Source organism: Leucopleurus acutus, assembly GCF_964270905.1.
Source record: "Leucopleurus acutus genome assembly, chromosome: 10".
NCBI lineage: Eukaryota > Metazoa > Chordata > Mammalia > Artiodactyla > Delphinidae > Leucopleurus > Leucopleurus acutus.
Window position 1 is genome coordinate 26,503,253 of NC_139153.1, and position 27,650 is coordinate 26,530,902.

Consider the following 27,650-nt stretch of genomic DNA (forward strand, 5'->3'; position numbering starts at 1 on the left):
TTTTGCTAATCTTTTATGATCCCAGCAACTGATTAATGGAAAGTCTCACCTGCAACAACAGCAGCCACTACTGTTAGTGGGCGGAAACCACCCATCAGGCACCATGCTACGAAACTTATAGGGATTGCCTCATTTAGTCCTAATCATCTTCCTACAGAGCAGATATTGCCATGATCCCCACTTTCCAGATGAGAAGGCCAAGGATTTAAAGGACTCAGGTCAGTCGCCCAACATCACCCAGCTAGCGAAGAGGCAGGATCAGGATGCAACCCCAGGCAGGGTGACTCTAGTGCCCAGGCGGGACCACATGACAGTCCACCTTAAGCGGTGTCATTAGCAGGCCACAATGCATGGTCCAAAGGCAGGCAGAGGGGTGATGGTAAGGGTTGCGGCATATGTCATCTTTCCAAGCGCTCCGCAAATGCAGGCTATTAGCACAAAGGGCGGCACAGTTGGAACATACAAGTTTAAGACAGAGTTTTGGTAAATTTGGGGTGGGGATCCAGAATCTGTTTAAGGGAAACCCAGGCTGTTGTGGATTTAATCTTCCTATTTTGGAAGTTGCTATCCTAAAGATTAGCTATGGGTGTCAGCCAGTGTTGCATTTGTTTCTTTTCCCGCAGGGAAACATTAAAGATGGTTTGAAGAGTGAATTTTGGTACAAAGTGCCAGTCAGAGCTGTCTTTCTGGCTTGGCTAAAAAGAATCACTTAGAAAGTTCCCAGATGGATATGCTCTACAAAGAACCCATGAGGAGGAGCAGTTATACCTGTTCTATACCTATAACAGAAATACCTGTTCTATAGGATTAGGCTGGCCGGCCCCCACAGACCAACACCATTATGCATGCTTGCAGTCACGCCCTGGTCCTGGTTGCCTTCCCAGCAGAGGCTGTTGGGCACAGTCTTGATTAACTAACCAGCTTGAATAGAATCCAAAGTAGAACCAAAAAACTTAAAAAAAAAAAAAAAGATCACGTGAAGGGGCAAGAACGCTGGAGTCAGACACATGTGGGTTCAAACCCTTGTTCTGTCACTAACTAGCTGGGTGACGCTGGGAAAAGACCTGACTCTATCTACTTTGGCAGACTCTTCATCTGTCAATCCTACCCTGCAGGGCTGTTGGGATTAAGTAACAGAGTTGTAAAGCCTGCAGCCCAGGGCTGACTGTGGACCAGGTACTGGGAACTCCAGAGGGAGTAAGAGGCCCCCTGTTAGTCCAGGTAATGCCAGTTACAGACTCAAGTGAGAAAGGCCAAGCAGACAGAAATCAGTGAAGAACAAACCAAAACCACTTACTCTACCTTCCCCAGTGTGGTAGAGACTTAGTTTATAGATCTACTTTACATGTCAGTCCAGGAAGATACTAAGCTCTTCTCAATCAAGAGCTCGGAAGAACAACGTTTAGAATTCATTAAAAATGAATAAGGAGGGGCTTCCCTGGTGGGGCAGTGGTTGAGAGTCCGCCTGCCGATGCAGGGGACACGGGTTCGTGCCCCGGTCCGGGAGGATTCCACATGCCGCAGAGCGGCTAGGCCTGTGAACCATGGCCGCTGAGCCTGCACGTCCGGAGCCTGTGCTCCGCAACAGGAGAGGCCACAACAGTGAGAGGCCCGCGTACCGCAAAATAAATAAAAATAAAAAAATGAATAGGGCTTCCCTGGTGGTGCAGTGGTTAAGAATCTGCCTGCCAATGCAGGGGACATGGGTTCAAGCCCTGGTCCGGGAAGATCCCACATGCCGCGGAGCAACGAAGCCCGTGCGCCACAACTACTGAGCCTGCGCTCCAGAGCCCATGAACCACAACTACTGAAGCCCGCATGCCTAGAGCCCGTGCTCCGCAACAAGAGAAGTCACCGCAGTGAGAAGCCCACGCACCGCAACGAACAGCAGCCCCCACTCACCACACTAGAGAAAGCCCGCGTGCATCAACACAGCCAAAAATTTTAAAAATAAATTTAAAAAAATGAATAAATTCACACACCAACCAAAAAAGATGCTCATTCAAACTAAAGTTATTTTATAAGTAAAAAGTTGGCTCATGTTCCTGATAGAACTGAGTCACTTAGGAAGAACTGCAGGTGAAAAGGAAGAAAGTGAAGATCAAGTTTATGGATCCAAGGGTGGCAATTTTATGTGGATTATCAAAGCAATGATTCCTAAAACCCACAATTTTTTCTCTAAATGAAACTCACACTTTTGGATAGATTTGGTCAGGTAAGGTTAAATAGAGTGCATACTCTGTTACAGAAAATGCTCTCTATAACTGCTCCCATTTAAAGCAAGGATTTTTAATAATCAAGCTTACACATAGCTATAAAATGTAAAACACAGGTAAACATATAGAGCTCCTTTGGCCAGGCACAGCAATTAATAATTACATATACCAAAAGCTCAGTTTAGAAACGCTGGGTCATTCATTAAGCAGCCCTTTCAAAAAACTAATCGAATTGTTTACTTTGACATCCAGGTTGAAAATAACTGCTATGTACTATTACCCAGCTCCCGGTTAACCCAAAGTAGCCATCATAGTTCAGTTTCAGGCCACCAAACACAACTCATGAGGCATCATCTGTCTTTCACAAGGATTATGACCCACTATGAAACATCTAAGCTCAGGGCCTGAGGCAGACTATATATCAAAACTGCATATGTGTGTGTGTGTGTGTGTGTGTGTATATATATATAATATACATAAAATTCAGTGACTGACCAGGCATACCCAATTCAGCATTATCCTAAGCAGTATCTGTGAAACCACACTTTGGGTGGACACATCTATTTTTTTTCTTAATAACTATTACAAAAAAATCCTTGGGACTTCCCTGGTGGCGCGGTGGTTGAGAGTCCACCTGCCGATGCAGGGGACGCGGGTTCGTGCCCCGGGCCGGGAAGATCCCACATGCCGCGGAGCGGCTGGGCCCGTGGGCCGTGGCCGCTGAGCCTGCGCGTCCGGAGCCTGTGCTCCGCAACGGGAGAGGCCACAGCAGTGACAGGCCCGCGTACCGAAAAAAAAAAAAAAAAAGTGTGCCAAGGTTGTTTGTTTGTTTGTTTTTTCGGTACGCGGGCCTCTCACAGCTGTGGCCTCTCCCGTTGCGGAGCACAGGCTCCGGACGCGCAGGCTCAGCGGCCACGGCCCACGGGCCCAGCCGCTCCGCGGCATGTGGGATCTTCCCGGCCCGGGGCACGAACCCGCGTCCCCTGCATCGGCAGGTGGACTCTCAACCACCGCGCCACCAGGGGAGCCCCTTGGCACACTTTTAAAGTCACACTGTGGACTATGTGTGGACATAAAGCATTTAATAGTGTCTCCTCACTACTCTCACTGTCAACTTCTCCCTGTAAACGTTCTTATTCTTTTCTAAAAGCACTTTCACGTGTCTCACCAGCAAACACAATCCAACTCCACTCCTTGTCATTACATATTCTTTTTTAATCCTGTATCTGCTTTTTCTTTGATCCAATTTCTGGAGGGTCCCCAGGGACTCGACCGGACTACTCCAGAGCAAGCAAAGCGTGGTCTGATGCTAAAAAGGAAGCAAATCTGTGGGACTGTCCCGAAACATTCAAATCTCAAGTTGTGGAATCCAGAGCTGACCTCTGACACACAGTGCCTCAAAGGACAGTTCACCAAAAGCCAAAACCAGAGCCGAGAGGCAGCCTCAGAGCATGCTTAGGTGGGTTACAAATGGCACTGGAAAACAGTGAGGAAGAAAAAAAAAAGTCTTTACACAAAGCACTCGGCATCATTTCCACTAGAGAGATTTAACTGAAAAGGATGATTTCAACACTGGCTGCCCTAACAAATTAGTCTCCAACTGCGACTTCTGCCAAATGCATTTCTCCTCCCCCTAACGCAGAATGTTTTTAAATTAAAACACGAGGGGAAAGTGCAGAAGAGAGAGTCATTTACAGCACTTGGGCCACTTGAAACAACTTTTCGCCAAGGTCTATAATCAAATTATCAAGCTCTTGAAGTCAGTGCTTTATGACGGAAATAAAAGCCCCACTAAAGTATTCCAGGTCCCTTGGCATTTCCACGTCTCTGGGCAGGGCAGCACTGCAGCATTCCCATTCACACTAGCTGATGAAAGAGAACAGATCACAAAGGGCAGATTACAAGGGAGAATGACTCCAACTCCGGTGGGGGAAGGGACAGGCGTGAATGGATTGTAAATAATGTTGCTAAGAAAGGACCACAAATATGGCAACCTCAGATAATCCTCTTGCCAGGAATTCTTCCCATGGGGACTGTTCTTTCTGAACTTTGCTTTCAAGTATGTGAGAAATATGAAAACCTTACTGAATATCTGGAGGTAGCCCTCCCCTGCTGTCTCAACTTGTAGGTCTGTACAAACATTAGGAAAAAATGGCTTTTAAAAATTCCAAATACTTTATTAAAGGAGATGGAATGATAGAGAAAAAGAGGGGATACTGGATGGTATAACAACTGATCACCTCCGTTGCGAGAATATCATTTCTTCATAATCGTTGTCATAAGGCATCTTGTTTAAGGAACATTGAATGGTCTGAATAAGAGTTCATTTCCTTAAGGGGGCCCTTCCTATCCTGTTCAAGGTGCAGACTTCGAACTGAGAGTTATCATCATGATTTCAGACAGACACACACAGATGTTTTTAGCAAATACAACTTTGGGGAAAAGGCTGTTACCGCCTTGAGCAAAACACAGCCACCAAACTATGCCACCCCTGTGATGTTGCCGTCACCATTTCTGGCTACAGGATATCATGCAATGAACGACATGCTGGCTGACACTTCCACTTTGCTAACAGTCACAAGCAGCTCTCTCCGCCGTCCTCAGGACACACACTGTTACCCAAATGATACTGGCAGAGTACAGCAAGCACTCACCCTGCCTGAAACAAACAGGATCGCAGGTCTGAGCGATGCACAGCATCTCCCCCGAATTCGCTCCCATTGACTTGAAATGTCGGCACGCCTCAGGTATCAACATGTGAGAAGAAACCAAAAGCCAAAACCAAAACTCCATCAGTCTCCATTTACTTTTGCTTTAATCCTTTATCTGCTGGAGGAAAAAGCATCCCATACGTTTAGCGATCTATCATTTTAAGTTTAGCCTTCCAATGTGTGAACACCTTGCACAGGTCAAGCATCGACATCCTCAGTCCTTACGCAAGTACCTCTCTAGTCACGTTTTGGGTCTGGTTCCCAGTTTTTCTCTAATGAAAGATAGAAGGCTATCATCAAAATGCAAAAAGTATTAAGAAAAACAAGCTATGCCTTTACCACTCCAATCCAGTTTTAACACACACACAAAGGGTAGGGGAGAGAGAGAAAATTAAAAGAAACCTGGCAGAACTCAAACTAGAGGAGTTCTCTGTTTTTGTTCTGTTCCTTTGTTTTTTAAAACGAAAACGTCTGTGCAGGAATCCCCTCAGGGAGCACTGTCCTCTGAGGCCAAGAGGAGCAGCAAGTCCAAGGTGCAACGGAATGACAGCACCATCTGCTTCAGAGTGCTGCGCTAGTCTGTAAGCCACATCCTTATTGCTGTTTCCCCAATAGTTTTGTGGCCTTTATATTTCACTTTATTGGGGGGAAGGTGGGGAAGGGGTGAAAAGACCGTGAACCTGGGAATAACAAAAAACCCCAAACTCACAACACAGCCCTTAAAGTCTCCTCATTAAGCGCTCTGTTAATAAGGAATGGGTGATTCATGACGTAACAATGCCAACGAGGAGTCTGCAGCACGTGTTTATTTTTTCTGAAGACAGAAAACAGCGTCTGCCCCACCTACAGGATGGGGCTGTCAACTAATCAACACCAAAAGCGATATGCAAAAATGAAACCAGAAACAGCAACACTAAAACTGCCTGACGAGAAATAAGAGTTCTTAGAAAAATCAATTTTAGGGCATTAAACAGCAATTTGAATAAAGGTTTGAAAATCTGTTTGTATTTAAAGTTCTGCAAACCAGTAGCTAAATTTCAGCCTCAATGAGAACCATCCGGTCAAGCACATTACTGCAGGAGGCATGAAAGGTGAATCCAGTGAAAACTAAAGATCTCAACTGTCACCTCACTTCCTGCTTGCAGACGAGGCATGAGAGAGTTAAGGTAACTTTGAGAACAGCCGCCCAACCCACCCAGGAAGAATCTGCTTGGCTGTACTGGCTACCTTAATAACACAACCGAAAAAGAATAGTCTTTTCTGGCAGTCAGTCAGTAATTAAATTTTTATACACTCAATTTAAGTTACTGAATGACTTCCCAGGGTTACTGTTTGTATTCTGAAGTTGTTCTTCCTCTTGACACAGTGTTCTGCTTGAAACTTTGCTGTGGATTTGAAGTATCCGACAAAACAGCTTTCAAACACGTTCTACAGGAAACACGGTGAACTGCCTGTCATGAAACCTCACTCACCACAAGTGAGATAAAAAACAAACAGTTAAAGCGTGTTACAACGTTCGTCCATTTTTAGAGAGCGATGTAACCACTGCTCTCCCTGTTTTGAGATATGGGCACCGTTTGGTGCAAACCTCAGCATTTTGTTGGAGTTAACAGCAAACTCAACTCCTGCCTGCGTTTGACCTTTGGCCAGATCACTCAAATGACATTTCAGCATGGCTCCTGTGGACGGCCGGCAGCAGCTAATCCCTCTAGCTGCGATTACCCCCCTGCTCCACGGGTCTGCAGAGCGCACTCTCTCCACCACTTCAGCCACGAAGTGCTCCGGGCCTGCTGGCGGGGCAGGACGGCCACCAGAGGAAGGGGGCCTGCGCCAGCTCGCCACACTCGGCTCTGCGTGGGTCTCCGTCCTGTTCCCAAAGACCTAGCCCACCTTCCGCAAGCTCGTCCAGAACTGGGCCCCGGGCCAAGTCCAGCCTCGGAAAACTGCCTCGGAAAACTTACCCGGTGGAGCTTTCAGCCCCCGTGCGGAGGAAGGGCTGTTCTGAAGAGGCTTCTTGTTACCTTCCATTCACATAATTTGGTTGTGCTTCATTGCACACTTGCTACTGCAGGCTTGCATCATGATTTGAGTCTGCCCACCAACTCCAAATATGCTCCATGTTTGGTCTTATGTAACATTTGCTACTACTGTAAAAAGCACTTGAATTACAAAGGTCCTGGCAGATCAACAGAAAACAAGGGGTGGAGTCTAATTTCATCTAATATGGTCATACAAGGCGTCCTGGCTGGTGTAAATGAATCCTTCTCTTTGAAAGGCAGCTGGCCAAAACTGAGGGAGATGGAATTTATAAATTTAACCTGCTAGAATTAGAATGTAAATTACTCACACCTGATTTTCCTGAGTGAGTAAAATGACAACTATTACCAGGTATATTAGAAAATGTACTTGATTCGTTATATATCTACACTTTAAGCCTGGACAAACCTACAAGTTTTAATGTTATACATTTTTACAAATATCAGCAGTCTTTCTCCACATTCTATTTCCCCACGATCTATACTTTAAAACAACAGAAGTCTGTTATACCTAAGCACACTTTTCCTTAAATCTAGTAAGAAAAATTTTAACCCATTTTCTGTGCATGTTTGTAAAACAGTCTAATTTCAGAAAAAATATACACCTTATTGTCCAGAGTTCAACCACTGGATGACCGACTAAAGCTGGGGAACTTTTAGACTTTTAATCCCAAAACTTCTCTAAGTGGCTCTTTGTAAACCAGGCCTTCCTGGTTTAGCTGTTTGTCTGTCTTCAGCCCTATTACACTCTCTGCGTCACTACTCCCCAATCTTGTCAATCGCCAAATCTTACTATCAAATAGACGTGGAAAAAAGCAGCCAACAGATCTGAATTTTATGATAATAAAGGCTGCACACATAAACAGACTCAGATGCCTGATAGTTCAGAATGAACACTTTTAAATGTCAAAAGGAGGGGGTAAATTCCTCTACAAAATACCATCACCCAACACAGACTATTTGGCACAAAGTCATGAATTACATGTGTGGAAAAGATTTGGCCTGGAAGGGGTGGTAAAGAGTTGTGAGGCATAGGAAATGGCTTCTATTAGACCAGACACAAATTCTACATTTACTGTAAAACAAAAGAGTAGTAGCCACACTGCTTTATTTTCACAGCAAGCATTCAGACCCTAACCACAGCAGCAATATTAAGATCTAGAGGGCTTTCTGAAACCCTCCCCCGACCCCCCACCAGATTTCCGGTTCAAACAATGCAAAACTATGGTGGTTCTTAAAAGACAGAAGAACACAAGGAAAGAGCCATCAGCGGGACTAGAAGCACAGGATGAGCAAATCTTTCCAAAGTTAATTAGCAAAAATAAGACATTTAGGTTAACTCACTGACGGGTTTCTTAAGCTAGCAGGAGAAAAAAAAATTCTATTGCCATACTACCTGATTGCAGAAAGTTTTTTAGCATCATTCCCTGCGTCCACCTGCCCTCGCCCTCGCCAAGGGGGAGCTGAGGAGTCTCCCTGACACCATCAATGGCAGAACTGAACTGGGATAAGAGGACCTGACTCAGACTAAGCCTCAGCTCCACATCACTGCACCCCTCAGCCTGGACACCAGACTCCTTGCCAGTCTCCCAGCACAAACGCTTGCCTTTCTAATGTTCCCTTTTGTAGATGGTGATGGTGCTAGTGGGGAAAACAATCCTTACGAGAACCAGCCAACCCAAGACAATTTTGGAAACGACGTCTTTCTGTAACCTGGAGGAACTTCAGGATGAGCTTCAGCAAATCTTCGTAAATGCTACAAACATACGTCTACACTTAATTTCATATATAAACAAGAAAGAAACAATCCGAATTTATCTTTAAGATCTATATCAAAGAAGGGATGAATGATAGTGCAAACCAGAAAAATTAAAATTTGTACAATAAGAATAAAAACAAATACACAACAACTGGGCATATAAAGCTCAGACTGAACTTTTAAACACATACCGCTCTTAATACCCTGAGTAAAATACTTAACCAAATACCACCCTGTTCTGCTTGGAAAGCATTATTACTATTTTCTTCAAACCACTTCTCAATATCCTATCCAAATAAAGTTTATATTGATATTAAATCTCCCAATGATGGCTCATATTTCAGTGCCTAGGTCTGGGGACATGGTCACATTTCTTTTTTCTTATGAAAAAATAAACAGACTACAGACTGAAAAAAGACTACGGACTAAAATACCATTTTAATAGAATAACATCCATGCCTTACAGACCAAAAATTATAGGTATTGGCTGTGGTGTGGATGGTGTGCACTCATCAATTTTACTCTGGTTGCACAAAGGGAGTCCTGAACTGACACAAATTCTTCTGTGAATTAGCCCGCTCCCAGCAAACAAGCAAACCGGCAGCAGCTAGGAGGGGCCACGAGGGCTTGGGTTTGGCCACAGCCTCAGCACTTTTAGTTGTGTAGCCTTGGGCAAGAGACTTCTGTCCCTCAGGGTCTGTGCCCTCCCCTGAGAAGCAGTAATACTGCCTCCTCTAACAGGGCCTCGGTGAGGAGTAAAGGAGGTGACACATGTAATGCAGTGCCCAGCACATCTTAAATGCTCGATAAGTGTCAGCTATTACGATGAGAAAGAAGGAGAAACTGGATGGTGGACGTCATTCAAAACAAAGGAAGACCAAAAGAAAGACAGCGGTTTCTGTTACAGAAACTAGTGAGGTCCCCAACACATCTTGGGATTTCCTAAATCCACACCTGAGAAGCCAGCAGAGGTGTCATTTGGTGTTCTGCAGGACAACAAACGAGCTGTTGGCAGTTGGGAAATCCTGTGTTCCTGTCACCAGCGGCAGCCAGTTCCCCAGCTTACAGCAAGCAGCACAAGCCTCCACTCACTCCACTTCACTGTCTCAGCAGGCCGGGCAGAGTTATAATTGGCCTTAATTGGCACTTACAGGAGCTTTAACATTCCTCACCTGCTGCCAAGGAGCACTTGAAAGGGGGAGAAAGTATTTTCAAACTTGGAAATACCAAGCAATTCATTCAGCTGTGGGCCGGGAAGCCTGCTATCCAGAATCAGATTAGCTTCACCCAGAAATGCTGCTATGTTATTATCCAGTGCTCATTAGGTGCTCACACAGGATTAGGAGAGGTGGGAGATGAAGTTTAAAAGGGGATAATTCACCTTGGGGGCTAACAGCACGCAGCAGCCTCCCTCTGGCTGGCATCGTCTGATCTGTTTGGTGGACACTTCTTCAGGGCTCAGCCACACTTCGTGTGTGTGTCCCTTTTCAGCTGTTCAGATTGTTCAAAGGCAGGCAAATAAAGTATAACCTCACAGCCTCATTTACATAGGCTTTGTGTGAACCACAGTCTGACCTCGGCCCAGTCATTATTTGATACACAAAGTGAACACTGTTAAAAGGTGACCAATCACACCAAATTCAAGGAGGATAATGAGATCAGAAATAAAACTGGCAATAGTTTTTCACTGGCCCCGCAACTGATCTCAACAGAAATTACTGTCTTCTAGAAGACTACACATTTTGCAGAGAGGAATCTCAGCCTAACAGAACTAGATTTCTTCCCTAAGATAAATTCCATACAGAATGAATAGAAATCTCCCACAAGTGCCAGGAAAACTGCCTATAATTGTTTAAACGAATATTTTAAAAATCATCACTCGTTTTGAAAGATCTCTTTGCCTCGTATCATTACTCAAACTATCACTCAAACTCAGAAGACACATGCTACACTGGTAGTAAACAAAAGTTTGCACTTGTTTGCGAAACTGACTTCAAAGTCAAATTACAGTTAGTCACACTTGTGCATATGCGTGTAAAACACTGTAAGAGGCTTTAGAAAAATAAGAAATGGAAGTTTATAAAAATAAATAAAACACCTACTCCTGATGGTGATACTGTCATACGTGGCTAGCAGAGAGCCTTTTTGGAAAACAACATAGTAGCAGCTATTAACAATGCAAATAAATACCCTTTTTGATCCCAGAATCCTTTCCTGAGACTCTATCCCATAGAAACAAAACCACCAGCAGTTAAGGACTTATGTAGCAGGGTGGCTACTGCTGCTTTGTTCATAGAGGCAAAAAGCAGGAGACAAAGTGAATGTCCACAGACAGAGGGTCTGGCTGAGGAAGCTACCGCACAGCCGCACCTTAAAAAGGGGATTAGTATTATCTTGGGATGTGAGTGGATCTCCATGTTGTACTGCTGAGTGGAAAAGAAGCAGAAGTATGCATAACAGGATCCCTTTTTTTTTCTTTTATTGGGTAAAACTATGACCAGTAGCCCCTGCTAATGAAACATGGGATTACATGTGTCTGTAAAGAGTTATGAGCATGAGAAAAAATATAGAATGATGTATACTAAGTTACATACTAAGAATGTATCTAGTTACATAGATGGATTACAGAGTGGAGGACCGTTACAGTTGGAGAAGGTGGGGAGTGAACGCCAAAGAAACATGGGTGACTAATAAGAAAATAAATAAACAAACATTAAAAAAAACAAGAAAGAAGTAGGCTGAACTGAAAATAGCATGTTTGAGATTACTACATTTGTGTATCTATGTAAGTATATATGGCGGATGTATGCATCTCATATATTCCCATATCAATCAAAAAATCCACTAAGAAACTCACTTGAGTTTTTGTTACAAAAAATGCACTGTGAAGAAAGTGGAAGAAAAATTTAAACAGTATGAAATTCTGGTATTACATCAAAGCACTTTATCCTGACTGTGGAACCCATTTCATTTGTTTGGCTACACAGACTGAGAGTCTAGTAACACAACCGAGCACAGTAAGAATAACATAGAAAAAGGCCTATTAGCCACTCTTGCGAAACAACACCTGAATTTTCTAAAGCTCACTACAAATCTTCTATAGTAGGAGTTTCAGCAATCTTTTTAAAATATCAAGCATAAGAAGTAATGAAACAAATTTCATACTGGAGTTTTTCACCCTAGGAGACTACAGATCAAGAACTATATCATGTGTGATTAGGGGCTGATGGCTTGTATTTTAATTTGAGGTAATTACCTTCCTCCATTTCTCTTTTTATTAACTTTCAAACACACAAGAGGAAAACGTATACAATTGCTTTGACGTTCAAATTGAGAACTGTTGTCTTAAAAACAGAATAGAGAAGTAAACCTAAAGACTGGAATTTCTATACACACAATAAGGAATGAGGAAGGAAACAGATATATTTAGCCATTGCCCCCTCCCCCAAACCAGTTTTAGGGGTTTGAACTAGCATGTGCGTGGGAGGAACTACCCCAGCCAGGTAGTAAGTAGGTGCTACTGCATATCCAAGCGATAAAAACTCCCTCTTCTGGTCAGATATAAGACCACAGCTTAACGGGGTTGACATAGCAGGTGTATGTGTATCTTAACTAGCCAACCCACAAATTAGCCTTGTGAAATGATTGTCAGGAAAAACATCTTTCAGCAAATATAACTAAAATATGGATTTATATCCTGAAATGTCCCCTTTAAAATCTGAAGCACATCCATCCTAATAATTTCTGTATGTAGCAGACAAGAGTAGCACAGGCGAACATTAACAATTTTTATTGAATGACTGATGCTGCTGGAAACTCACATTTTCACTGCCTCATTCTGGTGACACAAATCAGACCTGCTGAAGTAGTTCATTCAATCACAGTAGCACTAACCTGGAGGGCAGCTCTGACCAGCCTCCAGGTGGAAAATCAATACACTGACATACTGACAGACATTCCCAAAGAAGAATGGGTTTAGGGCTTCCCTGGTGGCGCAGTGGTTGGGGGTCCGCCTGCCGATGCAGGGGACACGGGTTCGTGTCCCAGTCCGGGAGGATCCCACGTGCCACGGAGCGGCTGTGCCCATGAGCCATGGCCACTGAGCCTGCGCGTCCAGAGCCTGTGCTCCGCAACGGGAGAGGCCACAACAGTGAGAGGCCCGCGTACCGCAAAAAAAAAAAAAAGAAAAAAAAGAATGGGTTTAAAGTGCTGCACGTGATAATGTAGCACTAACAATTTATATGTCCACCAATAGGGGACAGGTTAAATTAAGTACATTAAGAAAGTGGAATAATAGGCAATCTTTAAAAAGAAGGAAGTAATGTGCATTAACATGGAAAAATATGCTAGATCACTAAGTTTAAAAAAGTGAACTTATAATAAGTCTAATTTTCCATGTGTGAGAGAAAACAAGAAATACACAGCTAAATATTCCTTTGTCCAGGGTCTAGAAACATCCCAAGAGTTTATGTCAACCTGTACCCCTGAAAGGTTAAGATGGAGATTTACTTATTCTGACCGCATATTTAACCTCTTGCTGATGGTTACTGTTTTTCTTTCACAATGTGCATTACTATGTTAATAATGAAAAAATCAAATACATGTGTTTTTCCTTTTTAATCAATAAGTTTCTATTACCCAAATGAGAGCATCCCTTTGTTTCCTGGCTTACATGACTAAATTACTGTTCCACTAAAAAAAAAAAACCAAAAAAGACAAAACCAACAAAAACCCAAAAGAATAAATGACCCCAAAGTTTGGCATCACTGCAATAACTATTTTCTATCCCCACAATCTCTAGAAAATGTCTAAAGACTGAATGAATATAATACATCAAAGGCTTTTCATTCAGGTCAGTACACCTCATTAAAACAAAACAAACAAACAAAAGCCCATATACAAATTGAAAGAACAACCCCATGATCTACAAGCTAAGTAAATCCATCCAGCTGCTGAGGCCAAAGCCCCAAGAGCCATTTCTCATCCCTTCTTCTCCCGTATCACTCAATCCCAGTCCATCAGCCACCCCTGCTGGCCTTCTACTTCTGTGCTGATTCCCAGTCTATCCGCATCTCTCTGCCTCTGCTGCTACCACCTTCAACTTAAGCTTTCTCTCCAAATCCCACCCTCGCCTGGACTAGTGCAATACAGCCCACTAACCGTCTCCCTGCTTCCGCTCTTGCCCTCTATGTTCCTCAGAGCAACCATGAATCACATCAAGACACTTCCTTGCTCAAAATCCTCCAGTGACTCTGCATGGCCTGCATTGGCCAAGCCTGGTTCCTTCCATCTGGCGCCAGCACCCCTTTCTCCAACCTCAACCTGGACCCCTCTCCTCCCTGCACACTGTTTTTCTACCTCCTCACTGGCCTCTCTGCCAAGGTCATTCCCTCCCACAGGATCTTTGCACCTGCTATTTTCTCTTTGTGGAACACTGCTCCTCCAGATCGTCAAATGGCTAGCTCTTTTTCATCACTGACCTTACGCATCAACTCCTCAGAGCGGCTTTCTTTGACTAGCCTTACCAGAAGTGCCTTGCCCCAGTTATTCTCTCACACTATCCCAAGCCTTTATTACTACCTGAAATCATCTTATTTTACTTGATTTCATCTTTCTACCCTAGAAAGATTTCTATCTTTCATCGCTCTACCCTCCCTAAGCTGCATGAAATCAAAGACACTGCTTTCCTAGTTCAGTGGAGAGCAATGCCTAGACAGGAGGTACTCAATAAATACTTGTTAAATGTGAATGATATTATTCATTTCCAGTTTATGATTTTTTAAAAAAACCCAAAGGCACAGACATTAATAAAGGCCCAGATTTCAGTATAAAGGAAAATCAATACATTTTATAACTAGCAATTAAAATGCTGCTCCTACAAATAACACCATTTTAAATGTACTTGCTTTTGTATTACTAAGAAAAAAAAGATAAAATTACATTGATCCTTTATCTGATGCTGCTGAAGTTATCTGAAATTTTTAATTAGCACTATTTGGCTTGCGGTAAAGAAGAACTGAATTCACTGCATTAATTTCACATCATGCTGTTCAGTGACAAGAAGCTTAGATCAAATAGTTAACTTGGAATTTCCTTCGAGAATTAAACTAACGTCTACCCTGACATTGCTCACGTTTTGATGTGCCTGCTCTGGTTTGCTCCCTTCCCTGGCTCAGCCCCCGACTGCTGGAGAAAGGCCTGGCGTGTGTCTTTGAAGTAAAAGAGTGAAGTATTTTTGGCTCTGCAACAAATTTCAATCTTTATACTGACTGCAGAAATATGCCAACCAATTCTCTAAAGAAGCTGGAAAATGTTATGAGGCTGTAACAAAAAGAGGAGTAGCTTGGCTTTGGATAACTACTATGATTTAGGGTTAAATAAAGTAGAACGGGCCGAAGAGAAATCCAATGACTATGCTAAATCAAATATCTACCTATTACCATTACGTCTTCAAATTACTAAATGTCCTCTCTGAGGTAATGGCTTTACAATGCTGACCCAGCCACTCTAAGCAAACTTAAAATTCTACCTGAACTAGAACATCTGTCATTAATGACAGTTTTGTGACATGTGGAATTCATTACATCTACTCTAGATTTTCTTTTAACTCTATACATCCTTATTATATGCAAAAGAAACAGATGTAAGGAGACAGAAAACCCAGCCTCGGACATTTTATCTGTGTGAATGAAATTTAATTTAGGAGTTTGATCCGTAAACTGGGAATAAAACCATCCATTCAGTGGGTTGCTAAGAACAAGAAATAAGATAATACGTGCAAAAACACTTTGTGAATCAAGTACAAATTATCATTAGCCTCTGGGCTTTTAAATGAATGCCAATCCTAAAAAGATTAAGTATCACTGAAAGTTTCAAAGTAGAATAAGAACCAGATTATAAGAATGTAGAGGCCAAATTTAGCTAACAACTGGAGAGAAAAAAGAAACGTTTTTTTCTTTATCCAAAATCAAAGTTACTTAATAACCAAATAAAACAACTCATTCAAAATACCTGAATATGTTACTTTCCATGTCTAAGTCAATCAGATGACAAGAGGGAGAGGGTGTTCTTTATTAAACAGCAAAACCTCTGCTCTGTGATGCAGATTAACTTAATTATGTGATGGCAATCATTGGTCACAACTATGTGAAATTGTTGTCAACAATGGGATCGGCATTTTTACCAGAAACAGCCCACGGGATCTCATAGAGTAAGATTCATTTTGCTCTCACACTGACCGTCTTTGAAACCAATTAATTAGCTCAAAAAAGTATGAGTAATTTCTGTTTACTCGTCCTCTGCTGAAAATGACATTTTAGAAAAATATAATTTATCCTGGCACCTAAAAGAATCCAATCCACCTCAGGGCACTTTAAGGAACGTTAAGTCCAAGCAATACATGTGGCTGTTAATTTTACAGGATTTGTAGTATCTGCAAGCGGAGAAAGCTCTCAGATTGCAGAGGTGTTTCTGCTCAAGGTACCTTCACAAAGTTATGAAAAAGCCATATTTATGACATCCCCATCTGTGAAGCAAGGTCTGAGAGAGGGGCAGATGTTTTACACCGAGCCCAGACTCCCACCCCACTTACAGCAATGGGACAGCACGCAACACGTGATACCGATGGATAAATGGCAAAGGGTATTTAACTGTGATCCTTTTGCAGATCAACATGAGATCTGAGAATACTGCTCGGTAAGGCATTTCCTAGGCTAGGGTTGGCCTCAGGAGACAGCTCCCTGAACATCAGAGGAAACCAAATCCAACAGCTTGAGCTGGTGTTTCCCCAAACATGGAGTAGGTTATCACTCTTCAACATTAATAACATTAAATCTCAAGTGAAAACTTACTCCCTTTCCAAATCTCTTTCAAGTCTTCTGGTAACATCACGCTACTCTGTGGATGACACTTGCCTAAAACGTGCTAGTCTTGCTTTTAACTAAGAGAGCAGGCTTCAAGGTTCAGTGATGGCATTGGCAAGAGCAGCAACAAAGGATTTAATCTTTTCACTGTGTTTATTTTCACACTTACCATCTATGGCAAAGAAGAGTAGTTTTCCCGTTGATGATTCTAGTAAGGTTTTCTTTGTGAAAGATTTATTTAAATAGAAGTGGTCTGATTTAAAGAAAAAATATTAAGTGGCATTAAATAAGCAAATCATAAAGATGGAACTCGGTGGATCGAAATTGGGAAAAGGTAGCAGAGGTACATGTGCTCAGGGACTCCGGGCTGAGCCACAAGGTGAAAAAGTAGGTCACCCTAACTCATCAGAGGCAAAATACTTCAACAGCTGACATTCGAGCAGGTTTCAATTAATTATAGAGATGCTAAACGTAGCACCTGTCCAAGCTGAATTAACATCACTCATTTATTTCACCTAGGTAAGATCAGCCTATGTCTGCCTAAGAGAGAAATTATCGTAGTCTTCACAAGGAAATTCAAAGAGAAGCGGCAGAGCACAGAGCAGTGCAAACACCCAGCTTCTCAGAATCACCTGCGAGGCTCTTTCAACACAGAACCCCACAGGCCCCCCACAAGTCATCAGCTGATCCTACCTGTTCAGATCCAGAGTAAAGGCATGTAAACAGGAATACAAAGTTTACAAAGTTTACTTTGTAATACAAAGTAAACAAAGTTTACGCTATTCAGTAGCCAGTTTAGGACCAACACACTTATTACTGAATGATCAACTCAGATTCCCAACTTGGTTCACCACCTCAAAAGAAAGGTGCTTCTGGCCATAGGGAATGTCACCATCTCAGCCCTCTTTCATATGTAAAGTTTTAGAGGCAAATGTGAGACTTCTAGCAAATAATACAGAAAGTTAAAAATCAGTTAAAAAAAAGCAGGGGCCTCCTTTCATGCCATCCTTGCTAGACTCAACGAATCTCGGAGTGCTGATCTGCGCGAGTCACTATGCCAAGCACAGGAATACAAAGCAGCAGCCCCTACCGAGTGAGGGGATCTGCTGTGAGCATAATGCATCCTGGCCAGCTTGTGGGCCAGAATCAGCCTAGGGAGCTGTGTGGAATGCAGATTCCTGGGTGCTATCCCCGGCGACTCCCAGCCAGCTAGTCTGCAGTGGACTGTAGGAAGGGGCCACTTAGGAAGCTCTCCTTTGATGTGGAGGCACAGCAGGTTTGGGATCCACTGATTCAATTATATTTTTAAATCTGAAAATTAGCAGGAAGAAACATCTCACTCCTAAAAATACTGAATAACTGAAGAGAAATATGAGGCAGCCTGGACTATTTCAAAACATTAAAACAAAGCATGGTATTACTATGCAGTTTCCAAGAAAGAAAGCCATCTATACTACAAGAACAGTCAGACTATGAAACTAGAAATGCCAAAATGACACTACAATCACTCACCATCATTGCTCCAATGGAAATCCTGCTTAATAGTCAACTCCCAAAGAGGCAGCTCGGCTAGCAAAAGAGTACTGGCACACTCCACAGATATTACACTGCAGGTGTGGTTCAAGACCACCGCAATAAAGTGAATATCGCAATAAAGCAGGTCACGCGAATTCTTTGGTTTCCCAATACTTAGTTATGTTTACACTATACCGTAGCCCATTAAGTGTGCAATAGCATTATGACTTGAAAGAATGTATATACCTTAATTTAAAAATACTTTATTTAAAAAAAAACCCTTTATTTCTAAAAAATGCTAACCATCATCTGAGCCTTTAGCAAGTTGTAGTCCCAACAATAATCACTGATCAAAGATCATGATAACAAACATAGTAACAAAGAAAAAGTATGAAATGTTTCAAGAATTCCCAAAATGTGACACAGAGACATGAAGCCAGCAAATGCTACTGGAAAAACGGCACCAACAAATGTGCTTGATGCAGGGTTGCCCCCAACTTTCAATTTGTAAAAGACGCACTATCTGCGAAGAACAATAAATCAAAGCACAAGAAGTGAGGTATGTCTGTAGGTCTCTCGCTACTATGGGTAATAACCTCCTCACCAATTCAGAATAACATTTACCACCAACATGAACTGAGTTATAAGCCTTGCTGCCATTGTAGCTCCCTCCCTGTCACTGCCAGGCAGCAGTGGTTTTAAAGGAACCGCCTGCTGAATTTTGTAGCAACTGCTCATTTGTTCATAAAAGTCACAGATGAATATCAGTAATACATGAATTCACAGAAGACTGCCCACCCACACATTTTCACCAATTTCATCAAAAGATAAGACAGGGCTTCCCTGGTGGCGCAGTGGTTGAGAGTCCGCCTGCCGATGGCAGGAGACACGGGTTCGTGCCCCGGTCCGGGAAGATCCCACATGCCGCGGAGCGGCTGAGCCCGTGAGCCATGGCCGCTGAGCCTGCGCGTCCGGAGCCTGTGCTCCGCAACGGGAGAGGCCACAACAGTGAGAGGCCCGCGTACCGCAAAAAAAAAAAAAAAGATAAGACAGTAGAATCTCTCCTTTAGCAGGTATGAGTTCTTCCTAATATAGTCATAAACAGATTGTAGAAATTTCTTCAATTTCAAAAACATTTTTGGTCTTTTGGTGTTAACTCTGGAAAACAAACATGTAGTGATAAGCCTTCTGGAATGACAACAAAGAAGAACGGGTTCCAAATACTTCTTCCTGTTACAGCCCCTCACCCCAAACACAGAAGAGACACTGGCAACATTGGGAATGGTTCTTGGTCCTGGTCCCCTGACTGCCTCTCCTTTCCAGGTGAGTAAGATGTTACTCCTAAACCAGCCGAGAGCCATCACATGGTGCCTTCCTCCACTGCGTGGAGTTGCCCCCAAGCCCACACAACTATCCATCTCCCAACCTCCTGTTTTTTCCATCAGCCTTCTCCTTGGCTGCTGCTCCCAAAGAGGGACCTCCTTCTACACTTCCCAGCTGAATCCCTCTCTCAGCACCTGACCCTCATCCTTCTGCCAGACTCTCTTCTTTCTTACAGCTTTGAATTTCCCTTGCCACAAGAGGGTCCAAAGTCCCCACCCAGGGGCCTTTATCAGTTGCATTTCCTGCCTGGCTGACAAAAGGCACTGGATTATGTATGTAAATCCTGCATTCACACCACACCTTCTTCTACTTTGGAAGTTACCACGATTGCTTTGTCACTGAACAAGTACCTTATTAGCAGACACTGTGTATGCTACATATTGGTAGATAAAAAGAGCAGAAATATGATTTTAAGACACTCCCTCCCCTCACCCACACCCCGTCCCCAATACACAGACATTCTATGAGAGAGAGGAAGAGAAATAAAATCATCACCACGAAACGTGCTGTATGTAACTGAGTGAAGTGCTTCTGGAAGAGGGGACCAAGAGGGCCCCCTTCTGCCTCAGGAAGTCCTGCAAGAGGTAACACCTTTAAGTGGGCCTTGGTACAAACAGCAGCTGTTTTCACACTCCTTTCTAATCCACTTTGCCCATTCTCTAGAGCATCACTAAGTCACATCACTCAGGTGCTAAAAAACCTGCAATAGGTCCCCACTGACATATCAAGGCCAGGGGTGTCTGATGGCACTGAGTCTCTCTGAGCAGCCCCAGCCTGCCTTTGCACACAGCTTTTCCACACATGGGTACACCAGCTCCGGCCAATGGAGACTCCGTGGAGTACATTCCAGACAGCCTGGAATTTCCTGCCTCTGCACTTGCTCCCATCATCCCTGCTGCCAACCTGGAGCCACCAAACATGGCTGTTCAGTGCACAAGCTGTGCAGCTGTATGTGGCAGCCCTGTCCATCCATAAAAACACTTCCAACTTTAGGGTATTATAGTTGATTTTTTTAAAGTATTTTCTGCATTTTCCACAATGGACATGTATGTATTACACACCTAAAAATTGACGGGAAAAAATGTGCACATGGGAAAAACAATCCATTCTGCTCTTCCGAATAGCCTAATGTGAAGGCTGTCTCCTTTAAGAAGCCTGCTCTGAGTTACTGTGCGAGAAGCAATCTGTGCCCCTCCTTATTCTTAAGAACTTGGACTGTTTTACGACTTTCGCCACATCCTCCTGTATCTACGGCTGTACCCTTTTTTCTCTCTCATACCTATCAACTGTCAGGCACTGCATGAGGGGCTTCACCATGCTGTTTCATTTCATCCTCTCTGGAAACCAGTGAGGTTGCTATTACTGTCCCCACATTATAACAAAGGAAGCCAAGGTTGGAAAAACTTGCTCAAGACAAAGAACTAACCTATGGTTCTTGCAAGTTTAGATTTAAATCCAGTCTAGTCTGGCTTCAGAATCCTTAACTCCAAAATACTTGGCAACTAACTGCCTTTTCTGATACTGGCCACTTAAGAGCCTTCAGCAAGGAGACAGTATCTTATTCAGCTTTGTACTCACTCTGGTGCCTACTCCCAGGCCTCACTGAGAACCACAAACTCAAAGAACTTTTTATAATTACAAAAAAGATTCCTTGGGGTAAGAGGTGGGATGTTGATTATGACACTGTGACTCTTACAACTGCATCCAGCCCGACAGAAAGCCCTGTAGGTTCAAAGCTAGCTAGGCTGTGTCCCTGCTCTACTCCCCCACTTAGCCTTAGTCTATTATCATCTTCACCTCTGAACCATTCTCCCTGCTTCTACCCTTCTCCCACAGTCTACACTCAGCAAGTCAACCAGTGAGATGGTCCTGTGTTACTCCCTTACATAAACTTTCCAATGCCCCCAAGCGGCTTCTTCCTCTGGCCTACAAGCCTGTACATGAACAGGGTCCTGGTTCAAAAGGTCTGACTTCCCAAGTCTCTACTTCCCTCACCAACTTCACTAGCCTTCTTCAAGTCTGGGCACCGGCTCTCCCCTCTGTATCAAATGCTTTTATTCCAGATCGCTGCATGGGTGGCTCCCTCTCATCACTTAGGGCTCAGGTCCCCAGGGTCACCTCCTTAGAGGCTTTGCTTGAACACGCTATTACAGAAAGACCCTGTTGTTCTTCCCTGTCTCAAGCTTGCATTTGTAGTCATGAGGACAATGACAAAACAACTTGCAGTCATTTAAAAAAATGTGTCTCGTTAGTTTTGCCTTTCTCTCCAGCTAGATTTTAAACTCCACGGAGGTAGGAATGATACCACATCCCCAATGCCTGAAACAAGGTGGGCACTCAAATACTTTCGAGTTGTTACTGAATCTAACTGGATATAAAATTAAGTTTTATGATCGGAATTTTTTTAAAACACTTTAGGCAGCATTATGACAATGGAAAAACAAGCTTATTTGGATTCTCACATGATTGACATCAGATAACAACAGGCTTGGAGCCTAAAAGAACAGGGACAGCTCAGAGGTTCATGAAACTCCTGAAGTCACAATGCTTCATTCTAAGTACATGCACATTTTGATGGGGCAAGATAGCATAGCTTCATCACATTCACAAATTACAACATCAAGATACATTTAGAACTACTGAACTTGGACATTTCAAAATCACATTTCCTTTAAAAAAGCCATGCCTCTATACTCTGTGTGTGTATATATAATTTTACCAACCACTGAATTCACAACCGTGGGATCTAGAAGGAAACAAACCTTTTACTACACTGATGCAATATTTCAACAAAGATTTTATAAAGTACACTTTTTCCCTAATTTTAATAAAAATCAGAAAATGCACATCCCTTTCAAGAAAATTCAGAAAATACCCAACATCTGATAGGCATTAACCCATTCAATGAATTAGAAAACCTACTTCCTGACAGGGGGAGGGGTATTATAGCCTACCCATGCTGTCACTGGTTTAATACTGCTCTACCTTTTACCCTCTAATAATGATTTTTAAATGGTTAAGCACTTACCATAATGTGATTGAAATGCCTGCGGTTTGACAACCTGATTACAGTCGTTACACACCACCAAGTAGAAATCATCGTGGGCTGGACAGAGACCAAATATTGGCATGTCTGCAATAAAGAAAGAGAGCATCACTCACTCATGTGGTTCCTGTTAATATGAAACCATCTGGGGTGGCAACACTTTCTAAAGGAGCTGCCTTATGATAAAGTACACAGGATAAAAGTTGTTCCAGTTTAAAAGTAACTGATGTGACACACCATGACTATTAAAACAGAGAAATCAAATCAGGCTTACAGAAACACTGTTATAAAGGGTTAAAATAAAATGCACGAGAAATCATTAGTATGAGGTAAACCAGACAAATCTTTTAAAATGCGAACAATGAATACATTCACACAATAAAGCAACTTTAGATGAACTCTACCAAGGGTTATGAGGAAGAATCTGCAACCACATAAAATGCCTAGCAATTCACAAAGCTGTAGCATCTAATGGTTTTGTTTGGTTAACTATGCATTCTATTCCAGCCATCTGGTCTCTGCGTTCTATGCAACCATTAAGAAAGGAAGCAGAGGTTTCACTGAAGAGTAAAACTGCTGGTTTTGTCAGCATGTAATGCAAAGAAAATCATTTTCGTACTTTTTTTTCTTCAGGTCACAACTAACCTCTAGTCCTTTGCTTGCACACTGATGCCACTGGACAGAAAGAACCTCAGTACAAGCACAACATTTCATACATTAATCTCAGTTCAGTTACCAGAATAGGGCAAGATACAAGTTGGATTTTTTTTGTACTAAGAAGTTAATTAAAATACAAATGTAAAACTAGACTATCTGCATATACATGAAAACGAAGTACAGTAACTTGATACCTGGTAATATATGGTTAACTAAAAAGTCCTAACTGTGGACAATTAATTATTAGTAACAATCCAGGGAACAGAGCTAACAGTTCAAATCCAGAATCTAAATCTTTTAAATATTTCAGACTTGGCATTTTACACTATAAGCACTATTTAGAACATCTGCAATGAATGGATAATTAGCACATTTCAATTAGGCAAATATTTTAGTAGACCAAATACCAAGTTTAAAGAGGGAAGAAAGATCCAAAAAGCTGATTAGCATCTGCTTTCTTTCCTGTAAGATTTAATTTCACACTTTCTCCAGCTTGGGTGGGCTTGGTGGTTTTAAAGGAAACAGAAAATGCCCCGAGGTGATGTAAAGTGATGATAATCTCTAAAATGTCAAATTACGGATCTAATAATATCTACACACAGCTATAGGTCAGATTTTCTTAAACAGTTTCTATTACACTGAACTGCACAGATAGCTAGCTGTGAACCTGAAATATACCAGGGACCAACAGGATTCCGGGATGCAGCAGCAGCACTGAGCAGGTTCTACGTGCTCCGATCTCATTTTATCCTCACAACTACTTGGGTAGATACCATTATAACCCTGCTCTGGAGAGGAGTAAACTGATTCACAGAAAGGTGAACTACTTTGTCTAAGTCAATAGCTGAGATTTGATTCTGACTCACAACAATGGGTTGAATTTGGTCCCTTGAAGACCGAAGGAATATGATTTCTAGAAATTCCTTCCAGATTCCAACTCCAACAAGTTGAATGTCAGGGCTGAACACCTTTGACGGAATAAACTGATACGACAACAGAAGAAGTTTCTAACAGACTGCTGACTTCTGTGACTAAGCTTAACAATTTCACGAAAAATAAGAGCCAAACAATGTGCTATTTTCCTGGAAAGCATGCCCACATTGAGTTAAAAATAGTACATGTGGGAGAAGGGGAAAGGTTATATCCATGCAATGATCAACAAGTAATAAGCCATTTTCAATGGCTACAGTTTGACATGACATTTCCTTTTTTCTTTTTCTTTTTTTGGCCATGCCCCGTGGCACGTAAGATCTTAGTTCCCCAATCAGGGATTAAACCCGCTCCCCCCTGCATTGGAAGCGCAGAGTCTTAACCACCAGACTGTCAGGAAAGTCCCAACATTTCAGTTTTAAAAATAAAAATTTAAAGTAGTTTACTTTAAGTTCCATATATCCCTATGCTAAATCATTCTGACACAGGACAATTAAGTATGAATTACAGAAATGGCAAAACATTCGTAACTTACAGCTGAAAAGTATGAAATGCCTATACACATCAAATCAACAGTTTCATTAATGAAATCAACTTGATCAGTTTTATTAATTAAACAGTAGTTAAAGTATTAAATTAAGTGGTCTCAGTTTAGACTTAGGCCTCGGCAATGTGCCTGGTTTGTGTGATTTCTCACAGCACTCTATTACAAGCGATGCTGTTTAAAATATGTCACTTTGCCAGATACCAGATATTGCTGGGGACTAGCTTCCCACCCCTTTATAAATAAGCCAATTGTAAAAAATTAAAAACTGTATAAATCCTTGCAAATAATAAAAATTTAACTGGCCACAATGATGTTTATGTAGAAAACTGTTCTTTTTTTGTTCTGATTCCTTTGATCCTTTTGTGAGACTCAGAAATACTAATAAAACTAAGTGAGTAGGGGTCATTCTGTGAGGGACCAAGAATTTATACTTCTGTAAAAAGGTTCAATTTCCTCAATAACTTATAATTATTTGCAATTGATGACAATAAAGATGATAATCATAATGATAAACAGTTGGCATTCTCTGAGAGACCACTCTGTGCCAGGTTCTCAGCTAAGCACTTTTCATAAGGTTTATCCTTCAATATAATCTTCATTTTACCGATGGAGACAAGAACTTGTCTAATTTCACCCAGCAAAAAAGTACAACCAGGACTCAAACTGAGGTTTTTGCACCATCTGTGACCTCAATTCCACGCACACCCACACCCCCCCCCACACACGCACATACACAATCCCTGTGGAAAAAAACATGGTACATTTAAACGCACTTCATGCTACCCTATGAAATCAAGTTCCTGTTCGGAGAACCTAAAGCAACTTTAATTTTAGCTTTCTGAATTCTTTACTTTCAGATATCCATATTTGGACGTAAGCTAAAGGATACAAAATAATTTAAATAAAATGTCTTCTTTGGGGGAAAAAAAGGAGTTTATATCCTTTTTCTGAATTAGGACATTCCAGAGGCCTTAGCAACAGGAACAGCGTGTGGAATGTTGTGGTAACAGAGAAAATGAAATAATTTTTGTGAGCGACAGTATGTATGTTTCTGAATACTTTCCAAGTGTAAGTTCACAATCAGCCCATCTACAAATTAACACATGGAACTTGCCCAAATGCAAGAAGGGAAAAGCTTCATTTATGACGGAAAACAGAGTTCCTATTGAGTTAAAATGAGTTCCTACTGAATTTAAAAAAAAGTTTACAAAATTTTCTTTAAATATACAACTTAAACCATTATATGAAATACAATGAAAGTTTTAAAACTGTACTTGACCCCATGGACTCTGACCTAATTTGAAAGAATGGATTTTATCATGTGTAAGCCCTAAATCTTTCTCAGGTTTCAGGTCACCCTAACCTTCCAATCAGTGAGTGGCCCGGCACCCACACCAAGGCCGTCATGTATTTTGGAGACCCCAGGCCAGCAGCGTAGGAAGGACTGGGTTTAAGCACATGGACACATGAGCACATGGGTGCAGAACCTTCACAGTCCCATGCAGACTGAAGGCCCTCTGGCCAAAGCCTGTCCTGAACAGTTACTTTGGTGCTGCCATCCCCGTTTTGAGGCCTGTGCCCAACAACAAAACTTGAGCACCGTAGCAAAGCATTTCACCTTTGCAGTACCCTGTGCGTCTCCCTTCTCCCACGCACCCAAACTTCTACATGCCAACGACTCCCACATTTCTATCTCTAGCCCAGACGGCTCCCGAGCTCTGTCTAGACTCACAAATCCAACTCCCTCCCTATTAAGACACTGCCATCTGGATGTCTTTCATACATCTCAAATCAAACAAGCACGTCCAAGAGAGCTTTGCTTTCCACCCTGCCCTGTTCCCTGCCCCCCAAAATCTTCCCCCTTTTGGGTAAATGACTCTGCTCATCTTCTCAAATTAAAAACCCACACAACACCCCGACTCTTCTTTCCCTCATCACACCCAGGCCACCAGCAGGTCCGATCAGCTCTCCTCTAACACCTCTGTCCATTTCTCTCCACTGTCCAGCCCGCCACTGTAAAGCCTGTCACCAGCACCTTTCCTATGGACTGTGGAAGAAAGTCTCCCACATGGTTGACAATCCCTTCCACACGACTGCCAGAGTGATTCTTCGAAATCCTCCAACAGATCACGTAAATACCATTAAAACTTCCCAAGTGACTTCCCACTCCTCTCGGAATAAAATCCAAGCCTTTACCACAACCCCCAAGGTTATGGGATACACCAGCGGTCTGTCCTCCGCCCTTCACTCCCTGTCCCCTGAGTCCCTGCTCCCCTCTCTTTGGCTCACTCTGCTCCAGGCACACTGATCTCCATTCTCTCCTTGGAAAGCTTTTTCTCTGCCAGGCTCTGCCCCTGCTCTTCACAAGATGCCTGGGGCATTCTCACACATCAGGTCTCAGCTCAGCTGTCATCTCTTCAAAGGGCTGTCTCCAGCTCCTCCCCAGTTAGTTATTCTCTGTCACAGGTATTTTAAGCAGAGTGGCTAACGGTGTGGGCCACTCCCCAGCACCCCGAATCCAATGTGATCTCGGGCAAGTTCTATAACCTCTTTGAACTTCAGTCTCTTCATGTGTCAAATATTGACGATCACAGTACCTAATTCACCAGGCACCTCCCAGGGTAGAAAGAGTAAGAGAGCTAATACACGCAAAGCCTTAGAAGGCCCCAGGAAGTGCTCAATCAGTGTCCCCCAACGGCCTGTAAGGTAGCAGTCATGCACGCCCACTGTATTGCTCAGGAAACTAAGGCACACAGACACTGAGATCTCACAAGCTAGTGAGTGGCAGAGTCAAGATTTGAACCCAGGTCTGCTGGGCTCAGAAGCCCAGGCATTTCCCAACATTCTCCCAGAAGCTGCCAGAATCTGCCTCCTCCATGCTGCTCCCACTGCCAGTGCCCGCGGTCAGAGCCTGGTGGCCTCCACACACCGGTACAGAGCTCCTAACAGGGTCTGAGTTGCTTCCCTCTTCAGCCTCCTCCACTCTGC

General features: G+C 42.7%; 1 protein-coding gene across 3 annotated transcripts in view; it reads right to left on the bottom strand.

Annotated features, from left to right (window-relative positions):
* ATXN7 (ataxin 7) overlaps positions 1-27,650 on the bottom strand; it is a gene marked incomplete at its 3' end in the record, with an annotated part of 129,206 nt that overhangs the window by 27,046 nt on the left and 74,510 nt on the right. For all 3 annotated transcript variants that reach the window (XM_082848887.1, XM_082848885.1, XM_082848886.1), the window contains exon 5: positions 22,511-22,615. In XM_082848887.1, coding sequence (XP_082705013.1) covers positions 22,511-22,615 — 105 coding nt within the window. The remainder of the gene's footprint in view (positions 1-22,510; positions 22,616-27,650) is intronic.